Genomic DNA, 27,114 nt, shown 5'->3' on the forward strand with positions numbered 1-27,114 from the left:
TATCTTGTGTGAAATCAACGGTGCTCCGACGAATTCCTCAAGTACATCCACTACACGATGTAGGAACTCTAGCGCAACGAGTGGCTCCGTATCAACTTCGGAAAGCGCCAAAAAAAGCAAGTTTGACTGAACAATTGAAAAAACGGTTACGGGGGGCGTAGCATTAGGGATATAAAGAAGCGACGGCCGCGGAGCTGGATGCGCGAGGTAGAGGGGTAGAATAGTAGCTGCGGAGGGCGGACGGGAGCGATAGACCTGCTCTACGAGAGGATTACTGTGGATCGATGTCAGTTATTGTAGAACGCATGTTAAAGCACATCGGAAGATAAGCTTACTTATGCTCATCGTAGATATAGAGCGCATCAATCTCCCCGCTCATCATGCCGATCTGTTTGGTTCCTTTATCGGTGGGGAGAAGCAACGACATCGGGCTGCGCTCATGACATCTTTAAATTGTCCCCGTGTTCTGCCGTTGATTGCCGCCTTTTTTTGTATCGATGCGATTCCTCTCGCTGAAATTCAAGGCAGTTCTTTGCTGTCGAGTCACTGATCAACTGTGCTTTCTTGCCCAGTGATACAGTTTTACGATTCCCGAGAAACTCGATAATACCTACAGTACTACTCCGGTGCAACTAGCGCCCAACCAACCAACCCATTCCAATGTCTTCAACTTCGGAGAATAACGGCCGCGCCTGGGACGTCGAGTCCAAAGAGGCTAAACGCCTACTGGCAGAAGACCAATATGACGACTGTACAGCTTGCAGAGTCACAGGTTAGTTTCCTACAGCTTCCTCATATATATCTATATAAGTATAAATGATCTAGTGGACTGTCGTCTGACACATACACAATGTAATTAGGTTCCGCCGCATTTATTGGTCTCGGTGTCTACAGCTATTATACGGGGATGAGCAATCTGCAGAAGCAAGAGCGCACGGTCATGCAAAGCGCTACGAAATATAAAATGGGCTCGCGGAGGCTAGGCATTGCGGCTATCTCCGCAACACTGGTGGGAATGGGTATTTACAGGGCTTTTAATTAAATAATACAGTAGCCTTGATACAAGATTGTGCCCTGTTTGACATCCAGTTATGCTTGTATTAGAACTGACTGAGAACAAAAATAATCGCCTAAGCGTCGTCATATATGCATGTAGAACAAATGAAGGAAAGGAGAAGAACAAAATGAGAAGAATTACACGAAACAAGTATCACAAGAGCTGCCCCACCGGGTATCACCAGATCTGATAACCTCTATATGTTTAACCGTTATAGAAAACAGGAAAGCAATGAAGACAAAAGGCTGGAAAACGAAGACAACAAGGGGTGGCCAAAAGAGGACCACATGCGAGACTCCCTCCAAATGCACCGTGAACTCAAAATTCAATCAAACCGCTGCGTTACCATAAGAATATGAGGTTCGTCCAATCGTCGATACTATATTCTCTAGGTGAAACGGCCGCGTTTGCCGCCCCCAAATATATCCCTATTTCCTAACCCCGATATGTCGAAAAAATCAGGAACTGCAAACTTTCGTTTTGAGCCCGCGCCGACGGAAGGTTCCCGTGTGGATGCTCGAGGGTTGGTCCGTGAAAAGTTGTTGTGCCGGGCTTGTTGTCGTGAGGTCCGAGGCAGAACAGATACACTCACAGGTGAACTATCTTGAGATGAGGCAGTCGAGCTGTCGGAGGATTGCATATCTACATCAGGTTCTTGACATGGAGGAAATGAAGGCCCAGCAGTGAAAGTAAAGACTGCCGGTTTATCAAGGGTGTTTGCCTCGGTGACTTGAGAGTTGGAAAGTGGGGTCTGTTGCTGCGTAGCAACGGACTCATCAGTCGAGGTCGACTTGGGTGGCTGTCGAGCGCCTTCTGGCTTGGTTTGTTCCTTTCGTGTAGCAACGGGGCTAGTGCTTCGAGGTTGCTTCTCAGGCTCGTCATCGTCGCTCGGAGTCCCGGTTCCATCACTCCTTTCAGCTGCCCATTGTCGGATTTTCGATCCTTCTCCACCAGCAAGGCCGAGGCCTTCTTTGTCTAGAAAATGCAGTAGGTCCTCAATTGCTTCCTGGTAGCCAGCTTGTTTCGCCTGTGATTGCTCGTAGACTGCATTTTTATAAAGATTGGTAACGGATAGCGCGGCCGCTTTGAACGATTGTAAAAGTTGCTCAGGAGGTTGAGGGCGAGGAGTCGAGCTAGGGAGCGATGTGTTCAATGACCTCATAGAGTCCATGGTAGATCGTGCTGCAGATCAAGCAGCTGTGCTAATATCTCTCCTTAACTTCAAAACAATATGCGGTTGGCGCCACTAGGAGGGGCGAGGTGAACCGTGCTCCCTGAAAAGATGCCAACAAATATCGTACTGAGACAGAAACAAAGAAAAGGAAAACAAAACCAATTAAAACCAAGTTCCAGGTCGCACCCCACGGAAAATTGGGAAATGTAGTGAAAAGGATTAGGTTGAAAGGAAGCAAGGAAACCTGGTGACGAAGATCAGTAATGATACTTGTGCAGGTGATCTTTCTTTGCTTTTGTCCCGGTAACGTGACCCACAGCGGGGAAACTTGTCTTCCGCCGGTTGATGACTCATATGTGACTAAGCATGACCCTCGCGTCCCCTGTCCAATAAGCGCGTAGGACGGCCGCGCTTCCCCGATGAAATTCCATTTGCCATCCCGGCGCGACGGACGACTACTTCTTTCATCAACCTTTATTATTCAATTTCCGCTCCTTGTTGCATACAGGGAATCAATCCCTCCATAAACCCTTATCCACTCCAGCCGATTTCATAACGGTGGGCAATCAACATCTTAGTGCCTCCACCCAGTTTACCTCCTGTCGTGGTTTCGGAGCGCTTGCAAGGCGTGTTCGGCTCTATATACATAACACACGTTATCTGCGCTGAGTGCGCCCAGAACGAAGATGGCGCCTTCGCTCGCCCCCAATTCGGAAACACCTTCTCAAGCAGATACTCCTATGACAGATGCAAATGATGAACCTGTCACGTCAGTACCCGTAGATGACGCGCAAATGGGGGTAGGTGACAGAACCCGGTCAAATCACTTCCGCACAAGTTCTGGCTTGCGCGCATTGATGAGTGATGCATATTAGGGGACTTGAGTTTATGCTGACTTTCTTTCCAAACAGGGCTACCATGACACTCCAGACTATACGGTACATTCTACGCGATTTACCAGCACTTCCCATCACACAGGCTAACCCGCGCAAACCAGGATTCGGATACAAACCCTAACACCACAGCAAGCAGTGTTGCAGGCGACACAGTTCCTGTCGATGGCCGAAGGAAGCGATCTGAGGCATTTCATTTAAGGAAGAGCATCCTAGGTAAAAAGCATGGTCGTCTGGACGAGTCAAAGGTATAGTAGCCCACCTGTTATCTCACTTTGTCGCGGCTGGAGTTGCTTATTAACAGTCTGTTACAGGAAGATGATTCGATTCGGAGATTCCGCTACCTCCTCGGGCTTACCGACTTGTTTCGCCATTTCATTGAAACCAACCCCAACCCACGGATCAAAGAAATAATGGCCGAGATAGACCGGCAAAATGATGAGGACGAGGCAAAAGCCAAGAAAAAGGGTTCGTCACGCTCAGGGGGTGCAGGTGGTGATAGACGTCGCAGGACGGAACAAGAGGAAGACGCAGAGCTATTGAAGGATGAAAAGAGTGGCGGCGAGACCGGCACCGTCTTCCGTGAATCCCCGCCATTCGTTCATGGAGAAATGCGTGATTATCAAATTGCCGGATTGAACTGGCTTGTGTCTCTACATGAGAATGGTATCTCTGGTATCCTTGCCGATGAAATGGGTCTAGGCAAAACCCTTCAAACCATTTCTTTCCTCGGTTACCTCAGACATGTCTGCGATATTACAGGACCTCACCTGGTTGCCGTGCCGAAATCCACACTCGACAATTGGAAGCGCGAATTCCACAAATGGACACCCGACGTTAATGTTCTTGTTCTTCAGGGAGACAAGGAGGAGCGCCATAAGTTAATAAACGAAAGACTCCTTGATGAGGATTTCGATGTGTGCATCACAAGTTACGAAATGGTTCTTCGGGAGAAGTCTCACCTTAAGAAGTTCGCTTGGGAGTACATCATCATCGATGAGGCCCATAGAATCAAAAACGAAGAGTCATCACTCGCACAGATCATCCGTGTGTTCCATTCTCGGAATCGGCTGCTGATTACCGGTACCCCTCTCCAAAACAACCTCCATGAACTTTGGGCCCTTCTAAACTTCCTTTTGCCGGATGTTTTCGGTGATTCGGAGGCATTCGATCAATGGTTTTCAAACCAAGAATCTGACCAGGACACCGTTGTCCAGCAACTTCACCGAGTACTACGACCCTTCCTACTCCGTCGTGTTAAGAGCGACGTAGAGAAGAGCTTGCTTCCCAAGAAGGAGGTCAATCTATATGTACCCATGTCAGAAATGCAGGTGAAGTGGTACCAGAAGATTCTTGAGAAGGATATCGACGCTGTCAACGGTGCTGCTGGAAAGCGCGAATCTAAGACCCGTCTTTTGAACATTGTCATGCAACTTCGCAAATGTTGTAATCACCCATACCTGTTTGAAGGAGCTGAGCCAGGTCCTCCTTATACAACAGATGAGCACCTTGTGTACAACGCCGGCAAGATGTCAATCTTAGACAAGCTCTTGGCACGTATGCAGAAACAGGGAAGCCGCGTTCTTATCTTCTCCCAAATGAGTCGTGTGCTCGATATTTTGGAAGATTACTGTGTTTTTAGAGAGTACAATTATTGCCGTATCGATGGCACGACAGCTCATGAGGATAGAATCGCCGCAATTGACGAGTACAACAAGCCAGGATCGGATAAGTTTGTCTTCTTGCTTACGACTAGGGCAGGAGGTCTCGGTATTAACTTGACGACTGCGGATATCGTTGTCCTCTACGACAGTGATTGGAACCCTCAGGCTGATCTACAGGCCATGGACCGTGCTCATCGTATTGGTCAGACGAAGCAAGTGGTTGTATTCAGATTTGTCACAGAGAATGCGATTGAGGAGAAGGTCTTGGAACGTGCAGCCCAGAAGCTGCGGCTAGACCAGCTTGTTATTCAACAAGGCCGTGCTCAACAACAGACCAAGAACGCCGCGTCAAAGGAGGAACTGCTTGGCATGATTCAGCACGGAGCTGCGAATGTTTTCAGCAATGATAACTCGACTGCACCTTTCAATGCCGACAAACAAATTTCTGATGACGATATTGATGCGATTTTACGCAAGGGTGAGGAGCGAACTGCAGAATTGAGCAAGAAGTATGAGAAACTGGGTATCGATGATTTGCAAAAGTTTAGCTCCGAGAGTGCATATGAATGGAACGGAAAGGACTTCACAGATCGCAAGAAGGACATCGGCCTCAATTGGATCAATCCCGCAAAACGCGAACGGAAAGAGCAGTTCTACTCTATTGACAAGTACTATCGCCAAGCGCTAGCTACTGGTGGAAGAACGGCCGATCCCAAACCGAAGGTCCCTCGGGCACCTAAGCAAATTGCTGTTCATGACTGGCAGTTCTTCCCTCCGGGACTCCAAGAACTCCAGGAGAAAGAGACCGCCTACTTCCACAAAGAGATCGGCTATAAGGTCCCGCTCCCTGATGGGCCTGAAGAGGAACTTAGTGAGCGTGAAGCCGAGCGCGATCTGGAGCAACAAGAAATTGACAATGCGGTGCCATTGACGGAAGAAGAGCAGGCGCAGAAGGCTGAGATGTCAGAAGAAGGCTTTTCGACCTGGAATCGCCGTGATTTCCAGCAGTTTGTCAATGGCTCTGCCAAATTCGGGCGCACTGATTATGTTGGGATCGCCACTGAAGTGGACAGCAAGGAACCAGATGAAGTTGAAGAATACGCCAAAGTGTTTTGGAAACGGTACACCGAGATCCAAGACTACCCTAAATATCTCCGCGTTATTGAGCAGGGAGAGGAGAAGCTACGCAAGATGAACCATCAGCGTAAAATGCTTCGCAAGAAGATGGAGATGTACCGCGTTCCTCTTCAGCAACTCAAGATCAACTACACGGTGTCTACCACCAATAAGAAGGTGTATACCGAAGAAGAGGATCGATTTTTACTGGTGATGCTCGATAAGTATGGAGTCGATGGTGAGGGACTGTACGAGAAAATCCGCGACGAAATTCGCGAGTCCCCACTCTTCCGGTTCGACTGGTTCTTCCTTAGCCGAACACCCGTGGAAATCGGACGCCGTTGTACTACATTATTGAATACTGTTGCAAAGGAGTTTGAGGTTGCGGATGAGAAAGCCAATGGCGAGTCTGGCAAGGGCCGTGGACGTGATCGAGACGACGAGGATGCTGAAAATGACGATGATGGAGCACCTGCTAAAAAGAAGAATAAGGGCGGCGCAGTGGTAATTTTGGTCCTGTTAAACTCTCGAGGGTACTCAACTGACGTGTATGGTCTCATAGAACAAGCAGGTCAAGGCTGTTAAAGGCAACAGCAAAGCCAATTCTACGTCGACGTCGCGGGCAGCTAGTGTCTCATCCAACACAGCATCAAAGGCGAAAAGTCGGAAGAAGTAATCCTTACAGTGCTCGATAGTTGTTAAACAGCTAAATATTGTTATGACCGTTCTGCAGTGCTTGGGAAGGTAATTGGCCATGCGAGGGGTTTGGTTCTTTTTTCGATATAAGTCGGTCTGGCGTTGGCCCATAGATGCCATTGTTCATGATGTCGCTTCACGGTTCTTGTCATATCTTTCTCTGTAACACAATAGCTATCTATCTGTACCTGTGCGGTACGGTATTTGAAATGTATACAAAAAGCAATAGAATACTTCCTAATGTGGAGTTTCCATCAGCTTCTGTCTTGACCGTGGAATATCCTCAGGCAGCCATGGATCATATGACAGGGAATCGGGATCAAATCACTTTCAAGTTGGCAATGATGACACTTGCCTTGCTTGATTCGCCATACAACATGTGACGTTGCCACTGAAATATTAACATGCTATCTATCTTACGCAGCTTCTAATTTATTCTGACCCCTCAATGTTGCCGTGTGTTGAATCTCATTGGACCGACGGTCGCTCACTGTAACTGTAGATCATCCTTAGCGTGCAAGGTATGCGCCCAGAATAAGATCCGCAGACAAGTTAATAGTGGGGACCCTGACACTGGGACAGAAGCGATGGCTATCTTGAAACTTATTGTCATTCCGTCATCGTCTTTGGTATAAATCTACTCCCGAGTTCGCCTGAACGGACGAAAACGCAACTACTAGTAGTATCATCATGGCATCTAAGATCTTCCTTATTGAGAATCCAAACTACTGCAAATCAGGGATCAAGTCCTATGTGCATCTAATACGCAAATACCGCTTGCACCCCACCAAAAATGGTCCCTATTCCATCGGTCGAGCTATCCATCAGACTGGCCGGCCCTTCACTGACAAGCCTATCGGCGGTCGAGTTCGTTTTCACGACGTGATGCGAAAACAAACCTCGGACGATCAACTCCAGCAAGTTGAGAAGGATGATATCCAAAACGATGCAGCGTTCTTTATGCCCGTGAGCATCGGAACCCCGGCTCAAACTTTCAACCTAGTTTTGGATACAGCGTCTGTTGATTTTTGGGTAAGATATATCTATATCGTTCAAGATATGAGAAAGACAAAATCCACCGTACTAACCCTAGCAGGTGCGATCTAGTGAGCTCCCTGCAGATACACTACCCAAGGGTGAAGAGGAGAGCCATACCTTTGATCCTGAAAAATCGAGCACATTCAAAAACATCGAAGATTCGCCATGGAAGGTTACCTACGTGGACGGTTCTTCAGTGTCTGGTTCCATCGGTACAGAAGACATCACCATTGGAGGAGTGGCCTTCAAGACACAACCCGTACAGCTTGCCAAAACCATGTCACCAATGTTTACACAATTCTCAGCAGATGGCGTTCTGGGGCTGGCGTTTGGGCATATTAATCATCCCCAACAGGACATCAAGGCCCTGGCCGAGCGCTTGAATACTAGAGACGACCGAGAACAATCTGCAAAACTGTTTACTGCAAAACTTGGATCTTGGGGCGACTCTGACCTAAAGAAGTCATTTTGCACATTTGGCTCCATTGATGAGGATGCTGTGCGTTATTGTGGCCATGATGTTCATCATACGCCTATCGACAATAGTCGAGGCTATTGGATGTTTGAGTCCCCCTCTGCAACGGTTGGAGGAAAACCCATGAGTAGATCTGAGAACAAGGCTGTTGTGGATACCGACGCAGCATTGACTCTACTTGATGACCAAACGTGTCAAGCCATTTATGATTCTATCCCAGGCGCATTCTATGACAGTGAAACCCAAGGCTTTCTCATCCCATCCGACATCAATGTAGACCAGCTTCCAGTCGTCCAGTTAGCAGTTGGGGAGAAATCGTTCGCTATGTCAAAGGAGAGTTTGATGTTTGCTGAAGCCAAACCTGGCTACATATATGGCGGTGTCCAGAGTCGTGGATCGCTCGAATTTGACGTCCTTGGTGGAACATTCTTGGATGGATTATATGCGGTAAGTTGCATGCTCCAAACACCCCTCGAAGGCTCTTTTAACAGAACAAATGGTATAGATATTTGATTTCGGTTCTCTTCGATTTGGTGCTGTGCAGGCCAAAACAAAAGTGTAGAATAAGAGTCGAGCCCAAGTATTGTTATTATGATGTGAACGTTTCCTCGATGAATGTTGTGTATGGAGATGATGAGTTTGTCCATAGGGTCTAATTATGCTATTGTACAAGAGGTATATTTACAAGCTGTCATTATTATCCTTCTGATTCAAGTTCACCGAGTTTTTTTGGGAGGCACATCGGCCACCGCAAGTGGTACTCGTAGAAACATTTCCATCAGCAGCGCTGCTGCCACACTGACATTAAGGCTGTCCACTCTAGAAGGGTCGGACTCGACACCGAGGGGCGTAGCAAGTCTGGCTCCAGGGATGCTCACGATAGAGTCCGCATGAGACTTAATATGACGACTCAATCCTGATCCCTCGCTCCCCATCATGATAACGCAAGGCGATTGAGTACTAACATGTTCCCCTTCGGTCGTACCTTTACCCTCGACAATAGAAGCAGTGTCCACGTATTTGGAAGCTGGACCTGGGGCATCTGCCGCGTAGAATTTCCATCCGTTGGCTTTCGAGCGCTGGATGAAATCTACTTCGTTACTCACTTCGAGAAGAGTCATATTTTCAGCTGCTCCAGCCGAGGCCTTGATTGTCACGGGAGATAAAGGCGCCGAGTTTCGACCAGCGAATATAATAGCATCGACACCAAGATAATATGCGGAGCGAATGATGGCGCCCAGGTTTCCAGGATCCACGATTCCATCGAGTAATAATACAACAGGGTACCTTGTTCTCTGGTCCCAATGATGGATTTTGAGCTTGTCGTTCGTGCTATTCACCAATGCTTCCTCTCGTGATTGAGCGCCCAGTTCCACACCGAAATCCTCCTCTTTTATAGATGGAACACTTTTCAAACCCCTCACGGGTAATCTTGGCAGAGGGGACGCTTCAAGGACGCAGCCATTATGAGGTCGACCGGCGCTCATCTTATCAAGAAGCCGGTCCCATCCGCCGAATGCCATCTTGACTTTGACGTTCTTCGAAAGCGCCAATTTGCGTAGTGCAACCTTGGCAGAGCTTAGTTCCTCACCAGAGGCCTGATACACATACAATTTGTACATGTGACGTCTGCTACAGCGTAGTGCAGCCTCCACTGCGCTGGTTCCATAGATGAATTCTGATGCCGGTGTTGTGTATGGGATTGCATCAGGGACTTGCACGTTTTCTTTTACCCGCTCTGGTACTCTCTCTGTGGCACGGTGGTGTTTCGTTGGTTCTGCTCGACGAGAATGACGCTTGTCTTGAGGTCTATTGCTATCCTCACGGCCATTGTATCCCCTGGCTTCATTATTCGTGAACCTCTTACTGCTCTGAAAGCGTTGGTGTTCACGAGGCAGTGCGCGGAAATTTCCTGTCCTGATAAATTCATCTTCGTCAAAGTCATCATCGAGCCACTTTCTGCCTTGGCTTTTTTTTTCGGTTTTATTTGATCTTGTGTCCCTGCTTTCTTTATATGACCGTTCAAAGTCAGAATCGTATGAACTTCGCGACGAAGATGGACTGTCGAAGCCCCGGGTCTTGCGGATACCACGACCAATGGCCGAGTTAAGTGAAGCACGTCTCACATGATTCAGGTGGATAGACGGAGCTATAGATAAGCGCATATACAAATGCAAGGGCTTCATTAACGAACGATGAGACATTGCAGACAATCAGAGAAACAAATAATAGTGATAATAGGACTCTATAAGTAAAGCTATCGCTGTCGAAACCATGATAACTTCGCAAATCCGCTGTTTTCTTTTTTTTTTCCCACGGGAGCTTGCTGAAGGTCCGATAAGATAAGCGGATAATCTTTGATCCGAGGGGTCACGCGTCGCGTTTAGATGCAATATTACGCAGTTAGGAAATTTGATGAATCCTTCGATAAACAGTTGTACTAGCGACTGGTTCGCTCATTCAATTCTGCTCCCTTATGGAGGATATTCATGAGTCCGCTTCTTTCTTGTAATTTTCTCATTGGTGTTCTTTCATTTATATTTCAATTGCCAACGACCTCAAATTTGAAGTACCCTTCCTCTCCCTTATCGGTGTCCCTGCTATCGTGAATTTGTATGAGAGAACCACAAGATACGAAATATTCAAGATGGATGAAGAAATTGCATCTCGATTGAACGAGGATCTTGTCGCAGACCTCCTGTCACAATTTCAGCGCGAGTCTCATGCCCATATACCTGAAGGCTCACCAGAACCGACCAAATCACAGCTGGCGGTAGAAACTCCGACGATTTCTAATAGTGATGAATATGACTTCCTCCCCGGACATTTTGATGTCCGCTGTGTCATAAGTGAAGCAATAGAGACTGCGAAGGAGCCATCCTATTTAGTGAAATTGCGCAGTGGAGAAACTGAAACGGTAAGTACTATGTTTCTCTCACGTAACCTTTACTTGACCTCTATCTTACTGATATCTGCTTCCATATAGATGTCATCCTCCCGACTTGAGAGCCTAAGCAACGGACCCGAAGCCCTCACACGTTTCCAAAATACAGAACAAGTCTACGGAAGCTCACAGTTCCCATCCAGCATGGCTTCCTCATCCAATGAAGAGGGATATACTTCGTCTGAGTCAGGGGCAAGGCGACGCTCCACTCGAGCGAGGAATACTCAGTTCACGGATTTCTTTCGCCGTATGAGCAGTGAGGACGAGGAATCTCGCTCTGGATCTCCTTCGAGTGATGATGTTATTATATCGTCTACGGCAACTACCCGGAAGAGACGTTTAAGGAGACGCAAACAAGCCAAGATACACTCAGGAGGCTCAGATATGGAAAGCGGCTATTCCCCAAGACCTACAGGCTCTCGGTTTTCAACCCGGCAGCGAAAGACGCTTCGGAAAAATCTCAGGGAGCGGTATGAAGAGGACATTTCTGAGTTTGAAGACGCCACCAAGACACAGAAGTTCTTCGGGGCGAAGGAATCATTCCGCAAGATCCCATCTGATGACCCGTTCCGAAGTCTTCACAATGAAATGTGCGCAGTTTGCTACCGCAGTGGAGATGACTATGCGAAAGGCCCTCTTGTCTTCTGTCAGGGATGTACAACCGCTTATCATCAAGCTTGTCTAGGTCCTCGAGCTACACGCGAACACCTTGTAACTAAGGTCTCGGATGACTTATTTGTTCTTCAGTGTCGTCGCTGCCTAGGTGTTGCCCATACGAAAGACCAGGTCTGCCCACACCAAGGCCGCTGTACTGCGTGTTCTAAGAAAGGGAATATGTCTAAGCCACTTCGGGAGCGCTTGACGCCAAAGCAGGAGCAGCAGCTTCGACAGGAGAATGGTGGTAAAGATCCTATCACCCATGTGGATATGGCCTGCTTGAACAATACAGCCAACTTACTCTTTCGCTGTACTGAATGTCATAGAGCGTTTCATTTTGATCATGTCACTACAGATCATACAACAACAACTCGTTGCGGAGACTGTTCATCGGCCCCTGGAGAGATCGGTGCAATAGTTGCCTGGCGGCCAACAGACCTTAAGACATACGTTGCTGGGTACAGCGCAAATATCATGGAGGAGGTTGACAAAGAGTACCTAATAAAATGGAAGACTATGTCTTATAATCATACTACCTGGATGCCTGGCAGCTGGGTTTGGAGCGTTGTGAGCCCGGCCATGCGACGAGCTTTTTTCAGATCGAACAGAAACTTGAACCCAGATATGACAACTGAAGAGGCAATACCGGAAGACTTCCTTCGAGCTGACATTATCTTCGATGTCCAGTACGCAGATGACGAGAATGACGACAGCTCAGAGGATCGATCTATCGAAACAGATATATCACGAGTTGACAAGGTGTCCAAAGCCTACATAAAGTTCAAGGGCCTGACATATGAGGATGCAGTATGGGACTCTCCACCTGACCGTAACAATGCTGAGAGGTGGGCCGATTTCAAAACTGCATACGAGGACTGGGTGAAACGTGACTACACTCATATGCCAAATCAACACTCTCTCAGAAAGCATCTGGAGCAGGTCAGAAAGCAAAATTTTAAGAAAAGTATAGTCAAAGACACACAACCTGAAACCATGACAGGGGGACAACTGATGGACTATCAAAAAGATGGTTTGAATTGGCTGTATTACATGTGGTTCAAACAGCAGAACGCCATTCTTGCCGATGAGATGGGTCTAGGGAAGACCATTCAAGTGATTGGCCTGTTTGCGACTCTGATACAGTATCACAAATGCTGGCCATTCCTTGTTGTGGTACCAAACTCGACGTGTCCAAACTGGCGAAAGGAAATAAAGGCATGGGTTCCTTCTATTCGGGTGGTCACATACTATGGATCCTCGTTTTCGCGTCAACTAGCGCAGAAATATGAGATGTTTAATGGGGGCAGCCATGACCTAAGGTGCCATGTAGTTGTGACTTCCTATGAAACCATGGCTGATGATGCCTCTCGAAGAGTCCTCGCCAAATTACCCTGGGCTGGCTTGGTCGTCGATGAGGGCCAACGTTTGAAAAATGACAAGAGCCAGTTATATGAGTCGCTGTCTCGGATTCACTTCCCTTTCAAACTTCTATTGACGGGTACACCTCTGCAAAACAACACCAGGGAATTGTTCAACCTTCTCCAATTCTGCGACCCAACCAAGAATGCAGAGGAACTGGAGGAAGAGTATGGAATACTATCAAAAGAGAATATTCCTGAACTACACAACATGATCCGACCATTTTTTCTACGCCGGACAAAAGCTCAGGTGCTCACTTTTCTTCCACCGGTTGTCCAGATCATTGTTCCAGTTTCGATGTCCGTTGTCCAGAAGAAGTTGTATAAGTCCATCCTGGCGAAGAACCCACAGTTGATCAAGGCCATCTTCCAGCGAAAGAATGACAACCAGGGCCCCAAACAAGCGGAACGCCAAAACCTGAACAATATCTTGATGCAGCTTCGGAAATGCTTGTGCCATCCATTTATTTATAGTACAGCTATTGAGGAGCGGACAAACAATGCTACAGCATCTCACAAGCATCTGGTAGAGGCGGCTGGAAAACTCCAACTCTTACAATTGATGCTGCCAAAGCTCAGAGAGCGCGGACATAGAGTTTTGATCTTCAGTCAATTCCTTGACAATTTGGATATAGTTGAAGATTTTCTTGATGGGCTGGGGCTTTTGCATTGCCGCCTTGATGGAAGAATGTCATCTTTGGAGAAGCAGAAAATGATTGATCAGTACAATGCTCAAGACTCGCCGTACTTCGCATTTTTGCTTTCCACTAGATCTGGAGGTGTGGGCATCAATCTTGCCACTGCAGATACCGTCATCATCATGGACCCTGATTTCAACCCTCACCAGGACATGCAAGCATTGTCCCGTGCTCATCGCATAGGACAAAAGAACAAGGTGCTTGTGTTCCAACTGATGACCCGGGGCAGCGCTGAAGAGAAGATCATGCAGATTGGCAAGAAGAAGATGGTGCTAGATCATGTACTGATTGACCGAATGGTCTCAGAAGAAGACGACGGGCAGGACCTGGAGTCTATCCTTCGACACGGAGCTCAAGCGCTATTTGAAGACGATGACTCGGGGGATATACGGTATGATTCTGCGTCTGTCGATAAGCTTCTTGACCGCAGTCAAGCTGAACAGGCCTCCTCTTCCAATGAGGACGCCCCTGAATCGCAGTTTAGCTTCGCTCGAGTCTGGGCGAATGACAACCAGAATTTAAGCGAACTACAAGACACAGAAGATCCTACATCAGAGAATAGTGCTATCTGGGAGAAGATCCTCAAGGAGCGAGAAGAGGCGGCAGCTGAAGAAGCCAGAAAAGCTGAAAACTTTGGGCGTGGAAAGAGAAAGCGGGTGACAGTTGACTATTCAAATACTGCTACTACGGAACTATCCCCTACGAAAACGCCCCGTAAACGAGATGCTGAAAGCGATACCGAATTCAAAGGAGATGAAATTGTGGAATCTGAGTCTGACACTTCTCCCGAGCTTGATTTCGAAGGAATAGAACGCCCGGCAAAGAGAACGAAAGTACGCGCATTCGAACGAGTCAACCCCATATCCGACCACGACCTCTCGATGAGCGCAGCAGGCATGGACGGCCCCACGGAGACCCGGCCCTCGTGCTTCGCCTGCAATCAGAATCACCCGGTCGGCTCTTGTCGTTTGAAACTAGCCGGCGTGGAGCATTGCGGCCTCTGCGGTCTTGCGCATTTTGGGATCTCCCGCACCTGTCCTCATTTACAATCAGACGCTCATGTGGCCAGGATGCTGAACGCCCTGAAGGAAAGTACCGAGGACCCTGAACTCGTCCTTCAAGCTAAGAAATATTTGACCGGTATTCGCGGTGACCTTGCACAGCGTAAAAGAAAACAGGCCAGTAAGGCTACAGGTAGTCTCACGGCAACTCATGGTACACCTGATGGTGCGACTCCCACCGCTGTTAACACCACTGCCACAAAACCGTCAGTAGTCAACTTGACAGACAATGCACGGTTTGCTAAACCGGCGACACAGTCGGGGACGGATCCCCGGTTCCTTCAGTCCTACAACCCGAGGTTCTGAAAGTCAGGAAGCAAGGCTTTCATGGCTCGAGTACGTACGTAATGACGAATGGCGAGAGGGGATGAACATAAGATGGGACTTTTGTCTGTAAATACGTGGAACACACATTTTCTAACCGATCTTGCTTACCTCCTTGTCTTTATTTTGTTTTCTTCTCTTTCTTGTCCTTAGCGATTTTTCAGGTTCATACTGGCGCTCATATCATCATTATACATTTAGAGGGAGAGAATGATCGTCGCCATGTTGGCAAGGCGAGAGATGTACAATACATAGTAATCTCATACACCTTCGGGAACAATTGTTGCACGAAACGACTCACTACAAGGATTAAAGGTCCAAAGGACAATTCCAATGGCAGATTTGGGGATGGTGGTCACATGTCGTGGGTTGCTCAGTTATTGGTTGACCCCCAAGTCTTCAACATGTCAACTATGCGTCCATGTGGACAAAAGCCACACCACTTCTACTTACAAAATTAAAGGACGACGCAGTCCGTTTGATCTTCGTTCACCTTCGTCGAATCGGCGCCGGCACAAGGTATATGTCGTTTGAAAGGTGTATACGCTCGTCGTATTCCACGATGCCACGAACCACCGATCCCGGGGACACGATCTGTATAAGGATCAGTATTTGGAATACGGATGAAACAGTGAGGATGGTGGATTAGCATCAGTACCAGAACATATGCTTACCCTCGATGTGACTTTCAGGGACCGGTCCGAGAGCTGCTCTACAAGACAAGTTATAATTCCAGGGTAATCTCCCTGGAGAAAAGAGCCAGAGAAGTGGCAAAATCATGGGAAAGAAAAGAAGAAAAGAGAGAGCAGGATCAGCAGGAGATTAAGCATCCCCGAAAACACTGTAGGGTGTTTCCTGCAAGACGCGGGAAACGAGCAATGAGAAGTTGTGCCTCAGAAGCTGCAGCCATCCGTGCAGATGGTTGTACTGACCAACATTATCGGACAAACACTGGCGGCATTGGGCTCTAGTCCACTTTTCTTATACACTTGGGGCGTTTCCTCTTTTGTTCTTTGCCCTTTTGAAACTTTGTGTGTGAATTTCTTTTTCGCCATTCTCTGCTTCCTTGCTTTGTTATACTCGGAGGCTCTTTAGATTGCATTCTTATATTGTTTTTCTCTACTCTCATTCATGTCTTTGCATTGCTTTCTCTCTTCCAAATAGTTATTATGCTCATATATAGCAGCTGATTAGATTCATTTTTATTTTCCTCTCTTGTCCTTTATGCTATTTGGCTCTGGAGATCCCTCGGTGTCGGTGCTGTCAACCAGTGAATGTCAACAAATCTTTTACGCACGACGACATCGTCTGGAAATTCACTGAATCACGAATCTCCCTTTCTGTTCCTCTTTCTCGCTTTTGTTCTTCTCCAACTCCTTGTAAAAATTCTGTTTCTCTTGTTCACCCTATTTAGTCTCAACTCATTACTCACTTCCTTCCCTTCCATGACGGTATACTCCAGCGTCGCGCCATAGATCACTTTATCTCATCGCTCTCTTATATCTAACGTCCAAAACAGCATTACAGCAGGACTTGAGGTGATTCGAGGCCTGAGCGAACCATCATGTCATCTCCACTTCGCCCCCAGTTCTTCTGTGCCCGTCCAAATGGCACGATCACCCCCCTGGTTGCTGTTGATGAGCTTCCCTCCCATATATCGATTCGAGGAGTCCCTCGTACACTGTCCGCCAACGAAACCCAGGGCATGACTAGCTTAGGCACCGTGAGTCCAAGAGCGCAAACCTACGTCATCGATGGCCTGGTGTCAGCGTCGACCCGCGCGTCTTCCGGTCCTCGTTCCCGTGACTTTGACCTACAGGCCTCTCTCATGAGACTCGTCTCTGATGAAAATGTTCCGGCAAACCAGCGCCTGGCCGTGAATGCCCTCCTTCAGCAAGGTATTTCCCAGAACTGGTTCATGTCCAACGCCTCGACCACTAGCTGGTTGGTTCCTAGCAGCAGTGGTGGCACAGGTAGCGGAAGTTCGAGGCAGGTAAGTGCTACCCAACATGTAACCTGACGAGGACTTGCGCCAGTAAAAATACAGCACCAGCTAATGTCCTATTAGGGCGCTCATCACAACTCAAAGAAAGAATTTTGTTCGTACTGGATCCGCCATGGCGAATGCGATTATCAGCAGCAAGGTAAAGGGCACATAGGAAGTAGCGCGGTTTACAAAGGCATAAAATCAGCTAATATATCCTTCAGGTTGTCTCTATAAGCACGAGATGCCCAATGACCTCCCCACCTTAGAAAAGCTTGGCCTTCGGGATATTCCACGTTGGTACCGCGAAAAATACGGCATTCCCAGCCTCCTGCCCAATGGACATGGTCACCCACGTTCTCACGCTAGTCATGGTCAACACTGGAAGGATGATACTGTGGAGCGTGGCGCTATGAAGTCGATCCAGTATCCTTCCCGCCTGGAGATCAATGGCGCGATCGATTCCTCGGATATCGAAAAGGCTTCTAAGCAGAAGGGTACTCATTATCTTTCTTCTCAACAACATGCTACAGGGGCTACCGGACCATCTCGACATGCTTATCAGGCTGTGAGCTCGCCCAAGATCTCAACCAACCCTAAGCATACACACAAGCATATCTCCGGTGCGGTTAACTCAGTGCCCAGAAGGATGGATCTCCTGTCTTTTGATTCCCTCCTAGAATATCCAACCCTGGATCATATGGGAGGAGGTATGAGTGGTCTGCCTTACCCTAGTCCTACCGATCATGCCGCCATCGAGAACGTTGATAGGGTTAAGCACGAAGAGTTTGTTCGCAATCTTCACTCTCTTATGCCAGCTCCTATCGCCACGAGTGCCGACTACCTGTCAACTTCCTTTGAAGGTGCCCCGACCCAGCCACGCTCTAAGAAAAGCCAAAAGTCGCGCCGTCTCTACCAGCCCCGGTCCCAAATGGCTATGCACGATATAAGCATGGAAAAGGGCGAAATTGACTCCTTCGGTACCTATCATAGTCATGAAACTGCGTCCCCCAGTGCGGTTTCGGTCATGTCCAAGGAGACCCCCATCTCTCTGCTGGCGAGCCCCATCCCTGACCCTTCTCATCTGGGCGCCGCGTCCTCAGAGCCTCCAACTCGGGGCGCCTCTCCATCGACCCATTCTGGGGCCTCGTTCTCCTCTGGATCTAGCCCTCGGGCTCATCGCAATCAGTTCAAGGAAAAAGATTCCAAAACGATGCAGGCACCCATCGGCACCAAACTAGTCAACAGATCCACCGGATCCCCAGTCAATTATGAATTCTAAGCCGAAGGATTGGGACATCTGCAGTAAATACCACACACAGCGAAAAGACTTCTCTTGTCCTCCATCCTCCATGTACGATCATCAACTTAAAACTCGTGGCGGAGCTTTTTTTTTCCCCCTTTCCCTCTATTTATGACTTCGACCATATGGATACGAAGCATTTGGGAAGCTTGACCATATGATAAATCGACTAACATCTATTTCAACTAAATATACCTTTCTGCCGGACAGGATGTCATTTATGAATGGGTGGATAGTTTGCAAGACCGGACCATGCTAGGATACCTTGCGTTTATGCCGGATTTCATCCCCTTCTTCTTTTCGTGTGTTTTCTTTCGCTTTTGTTGGATGGATTCATCGTTGTATATCCTCGAGGGGTATAGCACGATATGACGATCAGGATACAACAACTGCGCACTGTGAAGCTTTTGAGATTCTTCGAGATATCGGTTTCTGTGAAGTACCTGTGGATAGCTTCTTTCTTTTTCTGTCCTTTCTTTTCCCTATTTAAAAGGCTTGTGTTTCGGTGTATTATAGGGGAGTTGCGACTATAACATACGTACACTGATCCAGAAAACAAACAAACAAGAAAAAAAAATAGGACTCTAGGGATAGGTACAGCAATGGATTCACATGAATGCTTTTCTACTTTATACAGGAAGACTTGGCCAAGATCAGTATCATGGTACTAATTGAAAGGAGTAATAAGGTGTATGTATGAAGATGAATGAGTATAATACATTGGATAAGTAAGTCTAATATGACATTGCGATTGCGCCGCTCCTGATATTTTAAGGTTCAAAAAGCACCCAGACCAACAGACAGATAAATTGTACACCCCGCATTCGTACGTTGCTCATATTCAGCGTAGTCTCTTCTTCTGTGCTTTACCAGTGACCCGAACAGCAACCCTCTCTCGCTCTTCAGTTGCCTTGGCCCTCAAGGCAGGGTTCAATGCTGGCAAGACCCGGGCCGCGTCGGCGATGACCGCCTTGCCATCAATGATGCCCGCTCTTTCCTTCTCCAGGCGTAGTCTCTCAGCACGGCGAGCTTCGATTTGTTTCTTGCGCTCCGGGGTCAACTTCCAGGAGTCGGGGAATTGGAGCTTGGTCTTCGGCTTGTGGTGACGGAGATCAAGGGGAATGTCGGCGAATGCATCTCCTTCCTTCGCCTCCTTGATCAGTGAGTTTACGGTATCGGCCAGGTAACGCTTATTCTGAGCACGAGTGGTAAACTTCTCGCAGGACATCCGTACGATGTCGGTGTCGGGGTTGTACCGCGGTCCGACGAGTTTAAGGAACGTCTGGCGCTGTGCCTCGGAGAGATGCTTAGGGGTCAAATCCTGGGAGCTCAGCTCGACGACGACCTTGTTCTCGGCGGGGTGCGACTCGCCCATGTATGTGGTGTAGCGGAAGCGGAGAATGTGAGACTGGGGAGGGAGGGTGAACGGCTTGGCAAGATCTACCCAGGGATTAGCGGGGATGGGGAACAGACTCGGATGAAGCACTTACGGCTCAGAAATGGCATATCCCAAGCGGCAATTCTAGCGTATTCTCTGATCTCGCGGTGTACCTCGAGTTCCGCATGGGCCATCGACGTGATATCGTCGTCGTTGAACTCCTCATCAGCGTCCTCGACTAGGGCGAATTCATCGTCTTCCTCGTCACCCCAGAATCCAACTCGCTTCTCCCGCACATCGTCAAACCGCATGGGATATTCCTTATCGATCTGGTTCACGCTCTTCTCGAGCTCCGCGAACGCGGCCGCTCGCTTCTGCGGGTCATTGAACTCCTCCACCATCCGGCGGTTCTCGGCGTCGAATTGCTCCCGTTCTTCGGGAGCCAGCATGTCATACATTGACCGTTCCTCCTTGGAAAGTAGATCGGGGGAGTACTCCGCCATAGAAGGCAGTTCCTCCGGACGGGGTTCTCGGGGAGCAGGCGGCACTGGTGGATCTTCTGACACGAAACTGGGCGTAGTGGCGGAGAATGAGCGGTATGGGATCGCAATTGGGCCTCTCCGGGCCATGGACAAGGCCGACCGGCCCAGGTATCTTGCTGCTGAGGCCATTGCGATGGGGGTGTTGGGCTGGGGTTTGCTTGAACAGGACTCGGCGATGTTTTTCTGCGGATTGAAGTTCGCACGGATGCACTAAGCCAAATCGGGTGGGTTGTCATCCACCGCCTTACGAGCATTATCAATACAGTTGCACCGATGCGACACTCGGCCCAGCGTTAAACTGGTCCGATTGAGAAAGATTAATATGCTTCTCCGGCCCATGCAGGGTGCTGTACAATTGTTCTTGCCAGATACAGGTCCTTGAAACCTAAAGGCACCAGTCATGGCACCGCAGGACCATGACCGCCCTATGAAGCTATGCTTCGTCACAGTGGGAGCTACGGCTTCTTTTCATTTACTTCTGCAGGCCATATTGGATGACAAATTTTTAGCTGCCTTGCATGAAGCAAACTATACGCATCTCCTAGTTCAATACGGGAAGGACAGTCAAGCTCTCTTTGAAGAGCTTCTCAGCAAATATCCCCCTGGGAGCCCGAGTCGGCACGGTATTGAGATCGACGGGTTCGATTTCAATCATGCAGGTCTAGACAGGGAGATGAGGCTTGCTCAAGCAAGACCTGACGAAGGTCGAAATGGGGGGTTAGTTATCAGTCATGCAGGTAATTATTGCAATCTCGTCCACGGATAAGATTGTGAGAGACTGATCACAATTGAAGGATCGGGCAGTATCCTGGGCGCACTACGATTAGGAGTGCCACTTGTAGTTGTTCCCAATACGACCTTGAAGGACAACCATCAGGTAGAACTGGCCCGTGAGTTGCAGAAGCAAGGATATGTCATTGCTAGCGGACATCAGTATGGTACCCTGTGAATACTCCCGTAGATTACGCTGACCTCTTTTCCAGGGAGGTGTATGTTGCTGTAGAGCGCGCAGAGGCACTACGGGCTCGCATGCTGGCTTGGCCGCCTGTCAATGGAGCAAATCAGAAACGTCATCGCACGCTGGAGCAAGTGATGTCGGATGAATTGGGCTTCTTGGATTAAATCCATTTCCTCCCCCGGGTACCTCTGCCGTAAGGGCATTGTGTCTGAACCTACTGGTGTGTTTTTGAAGCTTATATACTCGTACATGTGGGCCCTTACACGGAGTATACGATTGGCTCGAGAAGGCGTACGGATTCAGGCTTTTCATTTGTGTTGCCAAACTTGCAGGCCAACTAGCTGCACGAAATGTTGCTCTACAAGTCTTATATGCTGCGCAGGTGTCAGCTTTATAAATTCCACAAGCATAGAATCAATTGCAAATATTACCTTAGTACCGAAAACAAGCAATTGAACGAATTATACATAGATTATTGTGGTAGCGATTGATCGTTATAGTTGTAGTCGGAGGTGGCCCAAGCTCCAGTGATTGTTGACGGGCACGGGAAACATGCAAGACTCCAGATGTACGCGAAAGCTGCGGCCAGGAACATCTCCCTTTGTGCACTCCTCCCTCCCTCGATTTCTCCCGAGTTTCTCGACACCAAGGACTCCAATTAACTACAGGCTGTCGGAAACAATTCCTCCACTCTAGGACCTACGTGGCACAACCTCCCCGGCCGTGGGGCCTTCTGACAACAATCGCGCAACTTACCCCCCGAACCACACCCCTCGCTCTCGCAATGGCCGAGGCCACCCTTCATAACGCCCCCATTGTCATCGACAATGGCAGCGGGACAATCCGCGCCGGTTTCGCAGGAGAGGAAGTCCCCTCATGTTTCTTCCCGTCGTTCGTCGGTCGGCCAAAACACCCGCGGGTGATGGCCGGCGGTCTAGAAGGAGATGTCTTCATCGGATCGCGAGCACAGGAGCTGCGCGGCCTGTTGAAGATCCGGTACCCGCTGGAACACGGCATCGTAACGGACTGGGACGACATGGAGAAAATCTGGCACTACGTCTACGAGAACGAGTTGAAAACGCTGCCCGAAGAGCACCCCGTCCTCCTGACTGAGCCGCCGCTCAATCCCCGCAAGAACCGCGATACAGCGGCCCAAATTATGTTCGAGACGTTCAATGTGCCGGCTCTCTATACGTCGATTCAGGCCGTGCTGTCGCTGTACGCGTCCGGCCGGACGACCGGTGTGGTCTTGGATTCAGGGGATGGTGTCTCCCATGCGGTGCCGGTGTATGAAGGTTTTGCGATCCCGAACAGTATACGGCGGATTGATGTCGCGGGGCGAGATGTTACGGAACAGTTGCAGTTGTTGCTCCGCAAGAATGGACATGTACTGTATACAAGTGCTGAGAAGGAGGTTGTCCGGAAGATCAAGGAGGAGGTGTGCTATGTTTCGTTGGATCCGAAGCGTGAAGAGAAGGAGTGGATGAACAGTTATCATAAATCGGAGACTAAGGCCGTGGACTACAGGTTGCCTGATGGCCATAAGATCAAGGTTTGACCCTACGTGCATCTACGATTGCTTGGGTAGTTTTAACGTCCGGTTAGATTGGTCAAGAACGCTACCGTGCTCCCGAGATCCTTTTCGACCCCGAGCTGATCGGCCTGGAGTATCCTGGTGTTCATCAGATCGTTCAGGATGCAATTACCCGCACAGACCTGGACCTGCGCAAAGATCTATATCTCAACATTGTCCTGTCGGGAGGCTCGACGCTATGCAAGAACTTCCCAGACCGACTGATGCGCGAGATCAAGCGATTGGCTGTTGAAGACATGAAGATCCGTATCTCTGCACCGGCCGAGCGGAAATACACGACCTGGATCGGAGGAGGAATCTTGGCTGGTTTGAGCACGTTCCGCAAGGTAAGTCCGCTGTCACTACCAGTGACACAAAGTTCCATCACCTTTCTCCAATACTAACACCAACAACCTTTAGATGTGGGTTAGCGCAGACGAATGGCACGAAGATCCGGAGATCATCCATCGGAAATTCGCCTAATTCTGCATTCAACACCTTGAACGCAAGACAGCATAAGTGACGTTAGTCATCCACTGCTCGCAAGCAGCGACACAGCGACAGACCCAAGCTAAACATACATTAAGTGATGTTATTGGGAAGTCACGAACCCTCGATAGAACCGTCAGCTGCTGTTGTCCGCAGATGAGCAGCAGCTTTTGATACCCCTCTTTTTTCTCACCTTAGCACCCCCTATGATATACTCATGGCAGCATCTGCCATACCCTCGTATCATCTCTATTTCTTCACCCACCAACTCACACACCCCATGTCCTAGCGGACATGCTCGATCATCCATCACGTTTCTCACCGGCTATCACGACCACGGATGAATCGACTCATGTGTTTCTCTTCTCTGCGCCCTGTCTAATTGTTATGTCTGACCCCCTGTCAAGTGGGTGGTTTGAATTGAATTAAGCTGTGTAAATATTGGGATAGATAAATGAATCTTTATGAATTGCAGTCTCGATCACATTAGTACATAGTATTTGGACCAAGTGTAAGGTTGCAAAACGGCATTAGTACCTATTTGATTCATGAGTAGTCCAGAAATACTAACACCTTCCTCCGAAGAGTATAGTCCACACAACTCAAAACACTACACCATATCCACCCACACAAGAACAGGCCATGAACCATAGCCTATAACCACCAAAACATAAACAAAGCACCACAGCAAATGAAAACCCCCACCAATCTAACAGAACAACCTCCCTACCCCTGAACACAGCTCATACAGACACTATACCCACTCTATAGTTCCAATTGGCGGCTTCTACATTCTACAACGGACCATGCTAATCATATCAGAAATGACGTGCTAGTAATACTACCCAAATACAGAGTATAAAACCTTCAAAATAGGAACTGTTACAAAAGGCACCAGCTATATACAATTATTCAATACTGCATACGATGTAAGTGTCCTTGGATGAGGTGGTCAAACATCCAAAAAATATACCAAGACACGAGAGTGCATAGTGCATACATAGTATAGGAATTATACCCAGCTCTAACCCCGCAGTAAGGGGGTGGATCGTATATCGTCATACCACATTGATTGTTCAGGGGTACACATACCAGGGATGTATACTCCGTACAGTCTGAAACATACAGTCTACAAGATATACCTCTACATCCGGGAAAGAAAAAGTAAGGAGATAACAATGTGTGTTCGAACTTTCTTGTTCCGGTTCATTTATTCAGGGACTAAAGCAACGGTTTCCAGTTCGGAGATATAGTATATAAAAGGTAAAGGACGTGAAAAGCCCTATTGCCGGTTCCAGAACCGGGCGTACATGTAGATAATGAAGACATGGAGAGTGAAGATGTGTTGAAACAAGGTTTAATTGACCCTGAATAGGCAGTCAAGAAAGTAAAGTGCCGGTTGGCGATTGGGGGTATCAATATCGACATGGGAGTCGAGAAATGGCGCAAGAGAACAGCAAGTTAAACAGATATGCTTCTCTCGTTGGAGAAAGCGAAGTGGCGAGATTAAAAAGGGATGTTGAATTAGGGGGTTTCGAGAATCGCAAATGAAGTTGAAGTGGAAAAGGAGATTGAAGAGATGTGGAAAATAAAAACTTTTTTTGGTGTGGTCGTAAGTCGTGATGTTTCATGTTCGAAATGCGAATGCGAGAACGCTCGAACCAAAGGACGGCAGGCCGTATGCGAATGTGTCTTGCAAAGCGTCTCTATGCCATTCCTCTCAACTTGCCCCAGCCCTTCTCTAAGCCGCGCAGGGCCTTCTCCCGAGTAGAGCTGGTCGACCCCGTGCTACTCGACGTGGCATTGCTACTGGCGGAGAACTTGCGGCTCAGGGTGCTTCCATTGTCGCTGTAGACCATATTTCCGGCACCACCGCGGCCGACGTGGTAGACTGGAGCGGCGCGACGAAGGTCCCGTTCGAGTTCCTCGTCGAAGCTGAAGATGGCGCGCTCACTGCTGCTGTGGACGTTTCCAGCACCGCCACGGCCGGACTTGTAGACGGGAGGGACGTGAGAGTCCAGACGTGTCAAGGATGGGGGACCGGTGGCCGTCTGTGAAGGGGTGGTCTTGGTGTTCTTCAGGCTGATGATGTTGCCTGCGCCGCCGCGAGCTGTATGAAGAGCTGGGCGCGAAACGGAAGGATGGGGCTCAACGACCCGGTAATTCACGGTTGCTGGCATAATTGCTGTATGACTGTGGGCGGTGTATCTGAACAACGATCTAGGCTCGATGACTCAATGATAGCAGATATCAAGCGGGTCGCTGGATATATAGCAGTATCGTAAACGATGGACCGGAATGCAACGGTACAAAGTGCAATTAAGAAGTCGAGATGAGTTCACGAGAAGAAAAGACAGAAGTGGGAAGTGAACTAAGAAAAAATGTTTTCTTTTTCCTTTTTCCTTTTTTTCTCTTCTGTTTAGCTGATGGGACTACTATAGACTGGTACCGGACATTGCGGCGGGGAAGGTTTTTATATAGTCAGGAAGTATGACCCCCAGTGTTACCAGGGAAAGAGGCCAAGAAAAGCTCGCAATTCCCCTGTTGTGCCGTGACGAACGCCTATGATTGCACCATTGGTTGCTCTGACTCCTTTCCAGGCACAGGCACTCTGGATCCAAGGGTCACACGCAGTCGCTGCGCGGTGGGTTGGAATTGTGGAGCCCATTTGTTGTACTCCATATTGACCGAAGTTATGATTTTGGGAATCATGGGATGCGCAATTAAAAATAAAAAATAGGAAAATTCTTTCCTTGTCCCATGTTAGGTAAGCGAACCCCCGACCAACCAGCATCCGGCACGAGTTATGCGCGCGGTACAGCGCCATGATTTTGACAGTTGGGTTAAAGCAGCGGCAGAATCAGGCGGCTGTCTGATCCAGTCACGTTGTGCATTGGGGGGCATTCCGAGCGGTCTATTGGAGGGAAAGAGTTCCACTGTCGCTTGATCCACGTTGCCGCTTTATGGCTTTTTCAGATCATCTGACATGGGTCCCAAGCCATGGCGAAACGTAATAGAAACTGGCTTGGCAGCCAATAAGGGGCGGTGGCGGCTCACATGGGAGTTTTCTGGGGGTAATGAAAATTGCTGACTCGACGGTCACGAGTCGTCACCTTTTGTTGGCTTCAATTGCGAAAGTTGATCCTTACAGTATGTGAGACTCTCTGTCCTCTTGGTTCAGCCCTGAATTTTGCGGTCAGGACGCGATTTTGCATCACTGGGGGATTCTAGATGAGTTCTATGCTATAGGAAACTACAGGTCATAGTCAGACTCTGTACATCTTAGCTCCAAATGAGGCAGGGGAGGAAACTATACAAATCCTAATTATTATAATTTGATAATTAGTTGTTTTTCTGGGACTCTCATGCCTCCTTCTAGACAAGGAAAGAATTTCCCCGCAAAAGGGAACCGGCGGCATGATTGCATCATAGCAAAATTCTAATATGATTCCCATTATGATTCTGTACTGCCTTGCCAGACCAAACTCTCCAGCTTCCTAATACTACATTCCGGGTAAAACAGATGCTTCTAGATTGCACGGAAAGAATGGAACTATCCCTGTCATTCTCTCGTCAGTTCCTGTCTCCGGAAGAGCGGCAATATCCGAAGAGAAATGACTCAAAATTCAAAGTGATGCTCAGGGGGACGAACGGTCTGTGATCTCCAATTAG

At 48.4% G+C, this 27,114-nt stretch overlaps 11 protein-coding genes across 11 annotated transcripts; 7 read left to right on the top strand and 4 right to left on the bottom strand.

Moving 5' to 3' along the window:
- Positions 1-1,445: 1,445 nt before the first annotated feature.
- Positions 1,446-2,228, bottom strand: AO090009000225 (uncharacterized protein; the record flags this gene model as incomplete). The annotated part of the gene is made up of 1 exon (XM_001816663.1): positions 1,446-2,228. The coding sequence occupies one exon, from the start codon at positions 2,226-2,228 to the stop codon at positions 1,446-1,448; it is 783 nt and encodes a 260-aa protein (XP_001816715.1).
- Positions 2,229-2,917: 689 nt separating this feature from the next.
- On the top strand, positions 2,918-6,580 carry AO090009000226 (putative SNF2 family helicase/ATPase; the record flags this gene model as incomplete). The annotated part of the gene is made up of 4 exons (XM_023234296.1): positions 2,918-3,031; positions 3,229-3,372; positions 3,439-6,408; positions 6,467-6,580. The coding sequence occupies 4 exons, from the start codon at positions 2,918-2,920 to the stop codon at positions 6,578-6,580; spliced, it is 3,342 nt and encodes a 1,113-aa protein (XP_023088566.1).
- Positions 6,581-7,290: 710 nt separating this feature from the next.
- Positions 7,291-8,675, top strand: AO090009000228 (pepsin-like aspartic protease; the record flags this gene model as incomplete). Its single annotated transcript, XM_001816665.3, has 3 exons — positions 7,291-7,632; positions 7,697-8,560; positions 8,619-8,675. 3 exons carry the CDS (start codon positions 7,291-7,293, stop codon positions 8,673-8,675), a joined length of 1,263 nt encoding a protein of 420 aa, XP_001816717.1.
- Positions 8,676-8,829: 154 nt separating this feature from the next.
- Positions 8,830-10,317, bottom strand: AO090009000229 (RNA methyltransferase; the record flags this gene model as incomplete). Its single annotated transcript, XM_023234302.1, has 1 exon — positions 8,830-10,317. One exon carries the CDS (start codon positions 10,315-10,317, stop codon positions 8,830-8,832), a length of 1,488 nt encoding a protein of 495 aa, XP_023088567.1.
- A 443-nt stretch (positions 10,318-10,760) lies between these two features.
- On the top strand, positions 10,761-15,197 carry AO090009000230 (putative chromatin remodeling complex subunit (Chd3); the record flags this gene model as incomplete). The annotated part of the gene is made up of 2 exons (XM_023234310.1): positions 10,761-11,030; positions 11,100-15,197. The coding sequence occupies 2 exons, from the start codon at positions 10,761-10,763 to the stop codon at positions 15,195-15,197; spliced, it is 4,368 nt and encodes a 1,455-aa protein (XP_023088568.1).
- Positions 15,198-16,779: 1,582 nt separating this feature from the next.
- On the top strand, positions 16,780-18,481 carry AO090009000231 (uncharacterized protein; the record flags this gene model as incomplete). Its single annotated transcript, XM_001816668.1, has 3 exons — positions 16,780-17,208; positions 17,284-17,359; positions 17,424-18,481. The coding sequence occupies 3 exons, from the start codon at positions 16,780-16,782 to the stop codon at positions 18,479-18,481; spliced, it is 1,563 nt and encodes a 520-aa protein (XP_001816720.1).
- Positions 18,482-19,126: 645 nt separating this feature from the next.
- On the bottom strand, positions 19,127-19,730 carry AO090009000232 (mitochondrial 37S ribosomal protein mS35; the record flags this gene model as incomplete). The annotated part of the gene is made up of 2 exons (XM_023234324.1): positions 19,127-19,236; positions 19,373-19,730. 2 exons carry the CDS (start codon positions 19,728-19,730, stop codon positions 19,127-19,129), a joined length of 468 nt encoding a protein of 155 aa, XP_023088569.1.
- A 75-nt stretch (positions 19,731-19,805) lies between these two features.
- AO090009000233 (uncharacterized protein) lies at positions 19,806-20,636 on the top strand (the record flags this gene model as incomplete). The annotated part of the gene is made up of 1 exon (XM_023234330.1): positions 19,806-20,636. The coding sequence occupies one exon, from the start codon at positions 19,806-19,808 to the stop codon at positions 20,634-20,636; it is 831 nt and encodes a 276-aa protein (XP_023088570.1).
- Positions 20,637-20,822: 186 nt separating this feature from the next.
- On the top strand, positions 20,823-21,544 carry alg13 (N-acetylglucosaminyldiphosphodolichol N-acetylglucosaminyltransferase catalytic subunit ALG13; the record flags this gene model as incomplete). Its single annotated transcript, XM_001816671.1, has 3 exons — positions 20,823-21,159; positions 21,217-21,355; positions 21,406-21,544. 3 exons carry the CDS (start codon positions 20,823-20,825, stop codon positions 21,542-21,544), a joined length of 615 nt encoding a protein of 204 aa, XP_001816723.1.
- A 620-nt stretch (positions 21,545-22,164) lies between these two features.
- On the top strand, positions 22,165-23,436 carry AO090009000235 (actin-related protein ArpA; the record flags this gene model as incomplete). The annotated part of the gene is made up of 3 exons (XM_001816672.3): positions 22,165-22,932; positions 22,986-23,300; positions 23,374-23,436. 3 exons carry the CDS (start codon positions 22,165-22,167, stop codon positions 23,434-23,436), a joined length of 1,146 nt encoding a protein of 381 aa, XP_001816724.1.
- Positions 23,437-25,148: 1,712 nt separating this feature from the next.
- On the bottom strand, positions 25,149-26,897 carry AO090009000236 (DUF3602 domain-containing protein; the record flags this gene model as incomplete). The annotated part of the gene is made up of 2 exons (XM_023234348.1): positions 25,149-25,627; positions 26,759-26,897. The coding sequence occupies 2 exons, from the start codon at positions 26,895-26,897 to the stop codon at positions 25,149-25,151; spliced, it is 618 nt and encodes a 205-aa protein (XP_023088571.1).
- Positions 26,898-27,114: the final 217 nt, after the last annotated feature.

The sequence above is a fragment of the Aspergillus oryzae genome, chromosome 1 (genome assembly GCF_000184455.2).
Source record: "Aspergillus oryzae RIB40 DNA, chromosome 1".
NCBI lineage: Eukaryota > Fungi > Ascomycota > Eurotiomycetes > Eurotiales > Aspergillaceae > Aspergillus > Aspergillus oryzae.